This window comes from Camelina sativa, chromosome 8 (assembly GCF_000633955.1).
Source record: "Camelina sativa cultivar DH55 chromosome 8, Cs, whole genome shotgun sequence".
NCBI lineage: Eukaryota > Viridiplantae > Streptophyta > Magnoliopsida > Brassicales > Brassicaceae > Camelina > Camelina sativa.
Genome location: NC_025692.1, coordinates 16,311,526 through 16,325,765, shown reverse-complemented (window position 1 = coordinate 16,325,765; position 14,240 = coordinate 16,311,526). Strand labels below are relative to the sequence as shown.

Here is a 14,240-nt window from a genome sequence, read left to right as displayed (position 1 = left end):
AAAGTGATTGTCGGAACTCTGTGAGTGAGGGCAAAATATAGGAAAAGATCATGTGGTGATTTGTAGGGATGGTAACAAGTCTTTAAAGCCTATAGGATGTAGCAAACTGGCCATCGGATATGGATGAGCTCACGGAGCTAGTGAGAGGATGTGAAGCCCATTAAGCGAGGTGGACCCATAGGCTGGAAGTAGACATGGGGACCACTAAAAGGTGGCGGTCGGAACGTTACAAAAATTAATTTCCTAATTTTTCTAACAAAACATTCAATATTTTCTGAAAAACGGGATTTTGTATTTGTTTTTGCCAAAAGCACAATTATTTTCTGCCAAAAATTTGATATCACAACTCATTTATGTTATTTGTAGTAATACATAAAAATAATTAATTATTTATTTGTTTTTAGTAAGTAAAACAAATTAATTTATGATTGTGGATACTGTCATACGAAGATGTGGTAGAAGAAGAAGTGAGAAAGCTAGCTAACCCTCTACATAGAAGTTGAACGAGTCTTAAAGCTTTAGTTGTATACGAAAATGTTTAACACCACATCCTTCACGAAAACTTATAATTTTGTAATGTTTCATATACGAAAATAACAGGAACTGCACAAGAAAAGCTAGATACATGTAATAGGTTGTTACCTAAAAAACCTGGAAAGTGTGTTAAAAAGATTGTGATCGTTTGTGTAAGGAAAAAATGGCGAAAAACAATTGTTGGTCGGTGCTGGCTACCAACGAATGCTACCCAGTGCCTCTATCAACTATGTCGCTAGTTTCCAGGCTTCTCTCCATTAAACAAGTTTCATCGTAGTGGATAGAAGTCTTAACACTAAAGGCAGACCGCAACCGCCGGCAGATTTTCTTAATTTTGTTTTTCCATAAAAAAAAACTTGTATCACTAACTAAATAAACTAGTAAAATATTTGTGGGTTCTTTTAGTTCTAATTCTAATGGTTCTACATAAATTCAAATATGTTTAATTTATATGTGAGCGTTGTGGTGAAAACAAAGTTTGAATTCATAATTAATTATGGTAAGAGTTAAATTGTGTGGAAACGAGAATTACTAGATTTTAATCCGCGGTACACCGCGGGCTGATTTTATGATAATTTTTTTTAAATGGGTTAATTTTTAAAAATTAAGAAATGTAAGACTGTATAATCTTGAAATTAGTAAAATTTGTTATTTTGTGATATACAGTTTCTTGTTTTTGGTGTTTATGTATAATGACTGTATAATTTTTATTTTTAATTTTGATTGGAGTATATTATCTACAATTCTACACACTTGTTTGCATCAGCAAAACAATGTTTCCTCATAATGTTAGTGTATAAGTTATAAAATCTATGTTTTTATAACTTCTTCTATGTATTACTTGTACACCCATTTTTCTAAAAAAAACAATAATCACATTGGATCTGTAGAGGCCCATTAAAAGAAAGACAAATTGACCATCATATATTAATGAGTCTAAAATTGTTTGGCCCTGGACATCACAAATTTAATCGTTTTGACCCATGTTCTCTCACTCTCTCTCTCGTCGTTTTTGTCTGTATGTTTTTTTTTGGATATGAAGAACATATCTGGATAATTTTTCGTCTGTCCAGATGTCTTTTTCAATTTCGTTTATAAACCCAAACCAATATATAACCTCGTTTAATTGTAAAATCTAAACCAAGATAATATTTAACTTTCTTTAAATAAAAGTATACAGAATTTGTTTCCATAATTAGTTTTGCTTTTTAATTTAATTTTGATTTTTTTATATAAAATATTAGATAGAGCATTCTGATTGGTTGAGAGGGAAGAGGGTGACCCAAAGTATTTTTCTAAAATAAATCCTCAAGTTGACACTTATTTACATGTATGCCATTAATATTAAATAATTAATTTAATAAACAAATTAACTTTACTTATATTCATTTTTTTATAGAAGCTAAGTGTTTTAAAAGATAACAAACATAATTGCAAATGTATACAGATTTTATTTCCTTATTTTATAAGGAGGTGAGTGAAGAGGTGAACCTAAGTATTGTTCTTTTCTTGATAAAAATATGAAAAAATGATTTGATAAAAAGTAGTTTTGAATCTCACACACTATGTTTTACTTTCACGGGGTTCGTATGATGAGTTTTTGTGGATTAAAAATATTTGAACATGTTGCGTGATTCGCCTAGCATGGCGGGTTTGTACTATAGAACCAACACTAAAACTATTAGTTATTCATATACTATAGATTTATAGTCATAGTTTGAAAAATAAACTTAGAAATTATTTATTGTATGAACTATAAAATATTACACATACTACAACACATTCTTAATATTCCAAAAAGAAAAAAAAATATATACACATAAAAATATACACTAACATACCATATAGGCATATATTACCTTTGTTTAATTATTGAAAACAAAACTAAGTATTTTAAAATTTTATATTCTATCTTTTTTGGTAATGGACAGGGGAAAGCCCCCTAATTTATTGAAATATTATGACAACCCGTCCCGCGGACCCCACTAGCCCCTCGCTAGCTGCCCCAAGGGACCGTCCGTGGACCCTGCTGGCCCCCCGCTAGCCGTCCAAACAGACCCCAAGCTGGCCCTGCAGGGCATCGATCCTAACCCATCACCGTGGATATCCAAATCCACCAGTAGGTTATTGGTGCGCTAGGCGTTCCTTGACCTGTAGATCAATTGGTGACAGCTTGTCTTGTGGGAAGGTTGTTAAAGGGTGAGGACCAGGGTTCGAGGAACGCCTGACGCACCAATAACCTACTGGTGGATTTGGATGAATAGTTCCATTCCACAGTGAGGGGTTAGGATCGATGCCCTGCAGGGCCAGCTTGGGGTCCGTTGGGACGGCTAGCGGGGGGCTAGCAGGGTCCACAGACGGTCCGTTGGGGCAGCTAGCGGGGGCTAGTGGGATCCACAGGACGGGTTGTTGCAAATATAAAACCAGAAATTACATGCGAACATGACGCGGAACGAAGATTTCGTTAACATCGTCTACAAGCACCGAACTACAATCCTCCGGACAAACTTCTAATAAATGAAAACCAAGCGGTAAAGAAAACGCATAGTTCGCTAATCCGTCAGCCAGACGATTAGCCTCCTTATACACATGAGTCACCCGGATTAACCAGTCCCTTGAGATAAAGCCATGGCACAAACGCACTAGGAACACTAGTGGATGTGTGTCATGAATGCCTACACGTAGAAAATTCACAACCAACTCCGAATCCACCTCCACTATCACCCGTCTCCAACCTCGCTCCCAAGCTAACACCAAGCCATAATAGACTCCCCACAACTCAGCCATTGGAGTCGTACAAGAACCTATATTCAGCGCGAAGCCCACTAGCCATTCACCCTCACCATCCCGAACAGCTCCGCCCGTAGTCGCGTCTCCCGGATTTCCATGAGATGCCCCATCAGTGTTAACCGTAACCTAACCCTCTGGCGGACGAGACCACGAGATCCAACGCTCCACCCGCGGACCCGTGTGCGACCTACCAACCATACTCGAATGCGCCTGACCAACCTTTGCAGCCACCGTCCTGATGAACCCCAATCTATCCCGACACAATCCTCTCTCCCCAAATATATGCTTACACCGCCATTTCCACGCCCACCAAACCGTCATCGCGAAGAGCTTGTTCTAGGCTACTCCTCCAGCAACCAACTGTGCCATCAAATTATCGAACAGCCATTCCAACAGAGTCTGACCAAAGAAACGCTAACGCTTCCCTATTGGCACCAACCGTGCCCAGATCCCAGCTACAGCGGGACAGTCACGCAACACATGGAGAATCGTTTCGGGACCACCATTACAAACTTGACACACATCCGTGTCCCCCATATGTCTCCGCAACCTCTCCACATTCGTCAAAATGACCTGGTGCAAGACAAACCAAATAAAGCACTGAACCCTTTCAGGAGCCACCACCCTCCACATTCTGTCGAAAAAACTGGTCATACACTGTGTCAGTATCCCACGACCAGACACTAACGAGTAGGCGGAGCTGACCGTAAATCTCCCATTCTCCACCACTCGCCATGATAATATGTCCTCCATCCCCATAACGTCTTTTACGACCACCACATACAACAAGCGACTGATATGTTCAAGCAGGTAATCCCCGATCTGTCCCATATCCCAACCAACACCCTCCCTCCAATACTCCTCCGCCCTGCGGTATTTCTCAACCTCCGGGAGGGTACCCGACACCCACTGCAATAACGGTGTGTCTAACAACCAATTATCCGTCCAGAAACGAATGCGAGTCCCATCCCCAGGTACCCAACAAAAACCTTGCATAACAATTTCCCGAACGCCGACACAAATGCTCAGCCAAGTTGATGATCAAGTCCCCTTTCGGTTTTAACCACGATGTATCATGAATATCACCCACTTTTTACTTGCACCTCAACACTCGATCCCATAAACTCACCGTATCATTCAATAACTATCATCCTACCTTGGCGATCAAAGCTTTATTCATATCCCTTGATTTCCGTATACCCAACCCCCATTCTCGCTTCGGTGAGCACACTCGATCCCATGCTAACAAATGCAGCTTCTTTTTCTCCGGCGTACTTCCCCACACACACGATCGAGCTAGCTTATCCAAGCTCTCCCATGTTGAAGCCAGTAATACAATTGTACTCATGACATGGACCAGAATTGAGGAAATAACCGCCTTCGTAAGTGTAACTCGTCCCGCCAAACTCAATGTCCGACTTCTCCAACCAGAAAGTCGTGATGACACCCTCTCAAGGACTACCCCAAACGTCTCCTTGTTTATTCTCTTCTGTAGAATTGGCATCCCCAGTTACTTCCCTAACTCCCTAGTCGCCCCAATACCGCTCTCCGCCGTAATCATATGCTCCAAATCTCGACTAACATTTGCGGAGAAGAAAATCTAAGACTTTTTGAGGCTCACTTTCTGCCCCAAAGCCATACAAAACGTATCCAAGATTCACCGTATAACCCGCACTTGAGCCACCGACGCTTCCGCAAATAAAATAATATCATCAGCAAAACATACATGAGACAGCTTCGGTCCACCTCGTGATAATCCTATCGGCTTCCATTCCTTGTGACCCACTGCACTGTCTATGAGATGACATAACCGTTCCAAGCATAGCACAAACAAATATGGCGACAACGGATCGCCTTGTCTTAGACCCCGCTCTGGGACAAACGATTCGGTTTTTTCCCCATTCAACAAAAGGCACATTGATGGATTTGACACACACCCCATTATTCTCCTACGCCACTCCACATCCAACCCCGCAGCCTCCAAAGTTTCCTCTAGAAAATCCCAACGAACTCTATCATACGCCTTTTCAAGATCTAATTTCAATAGCATCCATCCCTTGTATCCTTTCTTTCTCCTCATCGAGTGAAGTGCCTCCTGAACAACAACTATATTGTCAATACTCAAGCGAACCGAGATGAAGCTCGCTTGTGCTGGTCCGATCAGTTTAGATATCACACTTTTCAGTCGGATGACCATCATCTTCGTAATCACTTTAAAGAGAACATTACACAAGCTCACCGGTCGAAACTGTGTGATTCTCTCGGGTTTGGCCACTTTCGCCAACAAAACAATGAGTGCATCATTAGTAGCCTCCGGTAACACACCCGACTAAAAGAACTCCAAGACAAACCGCTGAACAGAGCTCCCAACCACCTCCCAACATTGTTGATAAAACACTGGTTGAAACCCATCCGGCCTCGGTGCTTTGAACTTTCCCATACTCTGCACCGCCGCGACAACCTCTTCCCCTGTATACGGCCTTGAGAGATACTCTGTTTCCCCTCTTGTCATGCCCAGGAAACCAATCAGTGGTAACTGTGGCCGGTTCACGCTCAGACCCTCCAACGAGTACAATTGTTTATAATAGCCGAGAGCCAATTCTTTCTTCTCCGATATCCACCTATCATCCCCATCCTTTAAAATCTCCACCTTATTCCTCATGTCATCTGATAACAGTAGTAGGATGAAAAATCGTTGTATTCTTGTCTCCTCAAGCAATCAGTTTCTCGCGAGACTTTTGGAACCACAACGTTTCTTCCTGCTCAAGTAACCCGTCCAAGTTACGAATTAACTCTTCCTCATTGACCAACAACTCGTCTTTTTGCATCACCACCAACAGATCCTGCACTTCCTTAACCTCTCCCAACAATTGCGCCTTTTGCGTTTGTATATTTCCAAACACCTCCCTGTTCCACTTCCGCAATGTTTTCTGCAAATCTCCTAACGCCTGCGACGTATATATATTCGGATCCCAAGAAGCCGTTAATATCTCCTTGAAACCCTCATGACCCAACCAAGCCGCTTCAAATCGAAACGGCCTCCTCCTCGGGTCACAAACGGTTATTGGACTAAACTGCAGGTACATAGGGGCGTGATCCGTTGAAAGAAATGGAAGGTGGGACACGACCGCCTCTTGCCACCGTAACTGAGCTTGCGGATTACACAACATACGATCCAACCATTTTGCAACAAACGTACGCCCTCTACGCCATGTATACGGAATCCCCTTGAATCCCATATCAACTAACGCCAGTTCATTAATCCAACTGCCAAACGCCAGTGAATCCACCGAAAGCCTTCCATTCCCACTGGTACGCTCATCTAATCGAATGATGGTATTAAAGTCACCTCCCATCACTAGCGATCCCTAAATCCCATCTACAACCGCATTTAGCTCCCTCTATAAGCCACTACGCCTACTCACCATTGGTGCAGCATACACCACCACTAAGTGCCACTCTTCTAGTCCAACCCCCACCTTCGCATGTATAAACTGGTCCGAAGAACCAAGTATCTCCACTTGGCCTACCTGAGAATGCCACAACAACCACAAACTACCGCTTTGTCCCACCGCATCGACCCTAAATGAGCTGTCAAACCCCAACCGCTGACATATACGCTCAGCTCTCTCTCCCTGAGCATGAGTCTCAAATATTGCCAAAACATCCTTATCAAACTTCTTCAACAAGTAACACAATGATCGTCGAAAATTGGGTTTATTCGCCCCCGGCAATTCCATAAAAGGCAATTCATCATCAACTCGCTAAGCAAACTTAGACCAGCCGGGGAAACTCGTTATTGCTCACCAACCTGGTCCCCAAGATCCATCGAGTTCATCTCCCCACTCGAGGTAAAAACTTCTCCTGCACTTGCCCTCGTCTTAGTCACTACCCCCGACCTCCTATCCTCGCCAGGATGTAACGACTATGTTTCTCCGTCCTTCGTCAAACTACTGACGACAAACGCTCCACCCGCTCTGCCTTCGTTCTTCGTCTCTACACGCAGACGTTTACCCGATGTCACCAACTTTGGCCCACTACCAACAGGCCCAAAAATCAATCCCAGAGTAGGCTTAGTCCCTTTTGGACCGGACTTTTTTGGCCCAATACTCTTTAAGTTTCTCGACCCACTGGACTTCGTACTAACCCCTCCTCGGTTCCCGCCATACACACGAGCCTCCTTCCCCACTCCCGGGGTTTCCTTTTCTTGCTCAACACCCACAACTCCAAATGGAATATTCCCCTTAACTCGAAGATATTCATTTTCCTTGTTAGCCTCCCTTAATCCCGAAGTTTCCTTCAATCCATCCATCACCAACTCCGCATTCAATCCACCAACGATAAGGAAATATTTCTAGAACCGAGCGAAGACGTAATCTCACCAGCCTTCCTCAAGTGATTCCCGCCGGATCCACCTGCCGCGAACACATTATTTTTTGCCGGCGTTAACACCTTCCGATTTGGCCGACGAACTGCCGTGAAACCATCATTGTCTGCCCCCGCACCCCCTGAATGCGACTCCTCATTCTGCATTCGCATGTGTGCAATATTCTCGGACAACTTCTGAGGACACGAACTCACGGTATGACCATAAACTCCACAAATGTTACTCAAACCTTCATAGGACACCATGTATCTCTCCCCATTCACCATTACAGACCCTTTCAACGGCTTCTTCAAATTAACCTCAATACACACCCTCGCAAACCTCGCTCGCTCCACGTGTGTTGTGGTAAGATCAGCCCGTAGTGGTTTCCCTATTCCCTCCGCCACTCCCATAATGATTGCTCGATGATAGAAATTTAACGGGAGGTCGGCGATCCTTATCCAGACCGGTGTGGTCACAATATCATACTTCATCGGGTCAAACTCCGGTGACCACACTTGCATCATCAAAACGCTCCCAAACAGCCTCCATGAGCCGCCTGTCACCACATCCATATAGGCCTCCTTCGAATCAAATCGCACCATAAAAAATTGTCTCGGTAGGTCTACCACATACATCCCCCCCCCCCCTTTGGTTTCCCTACCTCCCTCAATTTTTGAACCAGCACCGCCATCGGAATATGTCGTCCCAACACCTTCACGATCATGCACTGCTTCCACAAACCATTCATAGCAGATAGCACCTCCTGTCCGATGGCAACCACTGCTTCCCCATCCTCCTCATTCGGATACTCCAACCTCATCCGCGAAGTGACAAACTCATCCTCCAAAACTCGCTCCGAAACCGGCCTCCCACCACCGCTGCTACCCCGAACCTTCTCTACATATGACACCATCGGACCAGATCCCCTCCCTGGTGGCTGTCCAACCTCCTCCATGCTAGCATCCTGATCATCATCCCGACTCTCTCCCTCGTAAACCCTAGCCGCCAACATTCTTTTGGTTTTTTCCCGTGTTTGAATTGGGGTCCACGATGCTTTAGAAGTTTTACTAATAACAAATTTAATGTAATTAGGTTCTAAACTGTATAAAACGTAAACAGAAGAAAAAATATTCTAAACAAAATTATAAATTAATTATATTTTATATAACTAATTAGGAATTTAAAAACTTAATAAATTAAAAATTCTTATTTAAAATACAATAATTTATAATTTAGTCTCGCGGTGTACCGCGGGTGAAAACCTAGTACCCCATCAAAATTATACCCTAAATGTAAAATTACGAACCCAAACCTAAAAACTTAATTTAAAAATATTTAAATTGCATTAAAATAGTGCTATTTTTTTGGAAATTTGTAGAGTATATGCTATTTTTGGTTATAAAACATTTTTAGTTCTATTTTAGGTTATTTATCTTTTTTTTATCTGTATTAGTAAAATCAATTAGCTAGTTATATATTCTCTTATCAAATTTTTGAATATATAGATATATGTGTATAATAACTAAATGATTATATATTTATAAATACTATATTACTTTTGGTATATTAAAAAGTGTGATAAATCTCTTAAAATAACAGAAAAATTAACTTTAAAATTTTAATTATATTTCATCTTTCAATTTTACATTGTGACTCAAATAACATAGTCAACATAAATCACCCGTTTATGTAATTATAAAGTCGAAAAAATATAAGTACTGAAACAATATTTTAAAAACTGAAAATTTGAACTTGCAATTTAATTATTTTCCCCTAATTTATTATGGTTTTGTGTATCCTACTATATTAATTGAGAAGTACAAATATAAAACTAACCTTAAAAAGTGTAAAAATTTACATTCAAATGCCATTAGAAATAGTTAAGAAAAAGATAAAATTATTAAGAATAATAAAGATAATTAATAATTAATTAATCATCTAATTATCTATTTAAACAGATAAACTCAAATGTGAAACCCACCATAATCGGGTTGTATTCTGTTTACTGCAGGTTCTATTCTATTTCACACCATTATCAAATCCCACACACAAATATTTATAGAAAAAAACATAGCTACAAAAATGTTAGCCTTCCCATTATCTAAAGATCTGAAGTTTTTTAAGAATTAATGGCCTATTTGTGTCAAGATCTAAAGGCAAATGGTTATTATTGTCCGATGAACTATGCATGACAGTAATGTTAGTTGCATCTGTTTACTTATTTCAGAACTATAGCAATCTTGTATTATCGGCAAAGGTTTAAACAATTTTATTTATCATTACATTCAAATGTTTTAATGACAAAGGTTTTCACTTTCAATAAATATTTTTAAAATACAAAATTATTATATAAATCAGCCAAATTTATAATCACAAACAATTATAAATAATATAATAATAAAAAAAACAAATTTACATTACAAAAAATGTTAAGCCTGCGGTAGAGACCGCGGATTAGTAGCTAGTTTTTTTAAATTCGAAATCCAGCCGATCTAACAAATTAATAATCATTTTTTTCCTGTAATTTTTAGACACCACGTGGATCGGACTCTTGGACAATGTAAATGGGCTTGGCCCAATTCATTTGACTTTGTGTATGTTGATCGTGTTCCTCGCACTTCGCCGTGTTCTTTTCTCTTCTCTCCCTCAAACTCACTCTTCTTCCCGACACAACATATTCTCAAAATTCTCATCAGTAATCTTGAAACGACTTAGATTGGAAAAATCTTAACTCTGGAGGTGATGTTTTAAGTAAGGATACTCAGTTTATGGAGACCGAACCGTCGCGTCGAATGTGGAATTAATCGTGGGTGTTGTTGAAACCCTAATTTCGTGGGTTTAGGGTTTTGTAGCACAGTTTTTTCGCAGCACACACTAAAATCAAATGAAGAAGAAACAAGAAGAGAGTTCGTTGGAGAAGCTAAGCACTTGGTATCAAGATGGAGAGCAAGAAGGTGGGGAGAGAAGTGAGAAGAGAAGGTTGAGTCTTAAAGCATCGGACTTTGAGAGTTCTCGAAGCGGTGGGAGTAAAAGCAAAGAAGATAACAAGTCTCTTGTTGATGCAGAGCATCAAGATCGTGATTCCAAGGGTTCTGATAAGAGAGAAAGAGATGGGAGAGAAAGAACTCATGGGTCTTCTTCTGATTCGAGTAAGAGGAAGAGATGGGATGAAGCTGCTGTTCCTGTTAATGATGGTGATTATAAAAGTAGTAAGCTTTCTGATTCTAGACATGATAGTAGTGGTGGAGAGAAAGGTTTTGTTAGTAATGAACATGGTGAGGGTAGGAGTCATTCGAAGTCTGATAGGAGTTTGAAGGCTAGTAGTAGAGAGGATAAGAGTAAGAGTCGAGGTGTGAAAGATGATGATAGGGGTAGTCCTCTCAAGAAAACGAGTGGTAAGGATGGTTCTGAGACAGTGAGAGAAGTGGGTCGATCTAACAGGTCTAAGACACCAGACAGAAGTGGGAAGCGTCATCAAGAATCTGAACATTCGGATGCAGACTACGAAAAAGAGAAATATGGTCGGAAAGATGAGAGATCCAGAGGTAGGGATGATGGCTGGTCTGATAGGGATAGGGATCAAGAAGGCTCAAAGGATATTTGGAAGAGAAGACATGCTAGTATTAGTGATAAAGATCAGAAAGATGGGGACTTGCTTTATGATCGTGGCAGGGAACGGGAGTTCCCAAGGCAAGGACGTGAAAGGAGTGAAGGCGAGAGGTCTCATGGTCGTTTGGGTGGCAGGAAAGATGGAAACAGGGGTGAGGCAGTTAAAGCTTTGTCAAGTGGTGGCGTTTCAAATGAGAATTATGATGTAATTGAGATACAAACCAAGCCACTTGATTATGTCAGAGCAGAATCGGGTCAGCAACCTCCTAAAAAGCCTACTAATAATGATGAAGAGTGGGTTTACAACCAGGAAGGTAGTAGACAGAGAAGTGAGACTTTTGGGTGTGGAACTTATGGGGAGGATTCGAGAGATGAAGCTGGTGAAGCCAGTTCTGATTACTCAGGGGCTAAAGCAAGAAACCAGAGAGGTGCAACTCCTGGTCGAACTCATTCTATGCAAACCCCTAATAGAGGTCCGCAGGCTCCACAAGGCATAAGAGGGAACAGACCCTCAAGGGGTGGGAAAGGAAGACCTGCTGGTGGCAGAGAGAACCAACAAGGTGCGATTACAATGCCTATCATGGCGTCACCATTTGCGAACCTTGGAATGCCACCACCCAGCCCTATTCATTCTCTTACTCCTGGTATGTCGCCAATTCCAGGCGGTCCTGTTACCCCTGTCTTCATGCCTCCATTTGGCCCGACTCTTGTCTGGCCTGGGGCCGGAGGAGTTGATGGCAGTATGTTACCTGTTCCTCCTGTTCTCTCGCCTCTTCCTCCTGGACCATCAGGCCCAAGATTTCCTTCAATTGGCACTCCACCAAACCCGAATATGTTCTTTAATCCACCAGGTTCTGACAGAGGAGGGCCACCTAACTTCTCTGGGCCTGCATTTAATGTTTCTGGACAAATGGGACGTGGAATGCCATCTGATAAAAATTCAGGGGGTTGGGTTCCTCCTCGAGGTGGTGGACCTCCTGGTAAAGCTCCTTCTAGGGGAGAGCAAAATGACTATTCCCAGAACTTTGTGGATACTGGAATGCGTCCCCAGAATTTCATCCGAGAGCTGGAGCTTACCAATGTGGAAGACTACCCCAAGCTGAGAGAGCTCATACAGAAGAAGGATGAGATTGTATCTAACTCAGCTTCTGCACCAATGTATTTTAAAGGCGACTTGCATGAAGTTGAGTTATCTCCCGAGTTATTTGGAACAAAGTTTGATGTTATTCTTGTTGACCCACCGTGGGAGGAATATGTCCATAGAGCTCCTGGTGTTTCTGATAGTATGGAGTATTGGACATTTGAAGACATTATCAATCTCAAGATTGAGGTTACTATTCTTTACACGTTCTCTTGGGATATATTTTTTGTACTAAACTTTGCTTAGCACTAGATCTACTAGTGTAGATATCATTTTTCATCTTGAGTAATAGGTAGAGGAAATAGTGATACTGAACATATAGTTTTTGACTTGTGTGTAGATTTTGGGGGTAAGGTTGGTTGCCATCTTTGCTATTGTGGTTTATAACAAAAGCAAAATTTTCCATGTATCTGTAGGCGATAGCTGATACGCCCTCCTTTATTTTTCTCTGGGTTGGTGATGGTGTTGGGCTTGAGCAAGGGCGCCAGTGCCTAAAAAAGGTACATGATTTAAACAATTTCCCATTTCATTTATCGTTTTGGGTTTGTTTTTCTTGAGAGTATTCACTTCATCGATATTTCTTTTATTTTGTGTGTCACAGTGGGGTTTCAGAAGGTGTGAAGATATTTGCTGGGTGAAGACCAACAAAAGTAATGCAGCACCAACTTTGCGTCATGATTCTCGTACTGTGTTTCAGCGTTCCAAGGTTCAGTATGGTCTGCCATTGTTTTAATTGTTTAATTGTATAGGAGCATTGTTGCATATCTTTGCTTAACACGTTTTAATTGTTTCTCTCTGTATAGGAGCACTGTTTGATGGGGATAAAGGGTACTGTTCGGCGTAGCACTGATGGACATATAATCCACGCTAACATTGATACTGACGTAATTATTGCTGAAGAGCCTCCTTATGGTTAGTAGAATGTATTTTGCTCGTCATATCTTGTTCCGTCTCTCTCTTCTGCTTCCAGCTTCCTGTTTTTTTTAAAGTGAATATAATAACATTTCATCAGTTATGCTACATCAGCAGTTAAATGTGTACAAATAGGATGGTTGCTTCATGTGATTAAAGGTGTCGAGTGTTTTAGTACTGGTTTGGGCCTATTGTTGGGAGGGAAGCTTTGGGTTCTGGAAAAACAAAACCCTTAATTTCCTTTGGCTCTCGGATATGGTATATGTGATTAGTTTGCTGGATTAGTCTTGGATTCTCTATAGTGTGAGCTTGTTCATTGAGAAGGATATACGATTCTGTGGTTGATTGCAACAGGGCATATCTAAATAAGTTGTGTCCGTACTGTTTATTGGAAGTAAGTGTTACTTAATTACAATCACTTTACGCTGCAAATCTGTAGGTTCAACTCAGAAGCCAGAAGATATGTATAGGATAATAGAGCATTTTGCACTTGGTCGCCGGAGGCTTGAGCTTTTTGGTGAAGACCACAATATTCGAGCTGGATGGCTTACTGTTGGAAAAGGCCTTTCTTCCTCAAACTTTGAATCACAGGTAAAATCTCATACACTCTGCAAACATCTATCTCCACCTCCTCCTGTATTTACATGAGCTTTAGAACTATGCAAGGAACTTCTTTGACAGCATGTGTAAGATGTGTTTGACCTGTTTTGGATACTGTGTGCTTTAGGCTTATGTGAGGAACTTTGCGGACAAGGAGGGTAAAGTGTGGCAAGGAGGAGGAGGGAGGAATCCGCCTCCAGACGCACCACATCTCGTTGTGACTACTCCTGATATAGAATCGCTGCGGCCCAAATCACCAATGAAGAATCAGCAACAACAATCATA

The 14,240-nt window shown here is 41.3% G+C and overlaps 1 protein-coding gene across 2 annotated transcripts in view; it reads left to right on the top strand.

Annotated features, from left to right (window-relative positions):
- LOC104707285 (methyltransferase-like protein 1) overlaps positions 10,326-14,240 on the top strand; it is a 4,681-nt gene continuing 766 nt past the window's right edge. Inside the window, exons 1-6 of one of the 2 annotated variants that reach the window (XM_010423606.2) lie at positions 10,326-12,632; positions 12,860-12,943; positions 13,045-13,149; positions 13,247-13,355; positions 13,795-13,946; positions 14,083-14,093. In XM_010423606.2, coding sequence (XP_010421908.1) covers positions 10,578-12,632; positions 12,860-12,943; positions 13,045-13,149; positions 13,247-13,355; positions 13,795-13,946; positions 14,083-14,093 — 2,516 coding nt within the window. In that variant the 5' untranslated portion in view covers positions 10,326-10,577. Of the gene's footprint in view, positions 12,633-12,859; positions 12,944-13,044; positions 13,150-13,246; positions 13,356-13,794; positions 13,947-14,082; positions 14,165-14,240 lie in introns of both variants that reach the window. The other variant, XM_010423607.2, reaches the window with a different exon arrangement.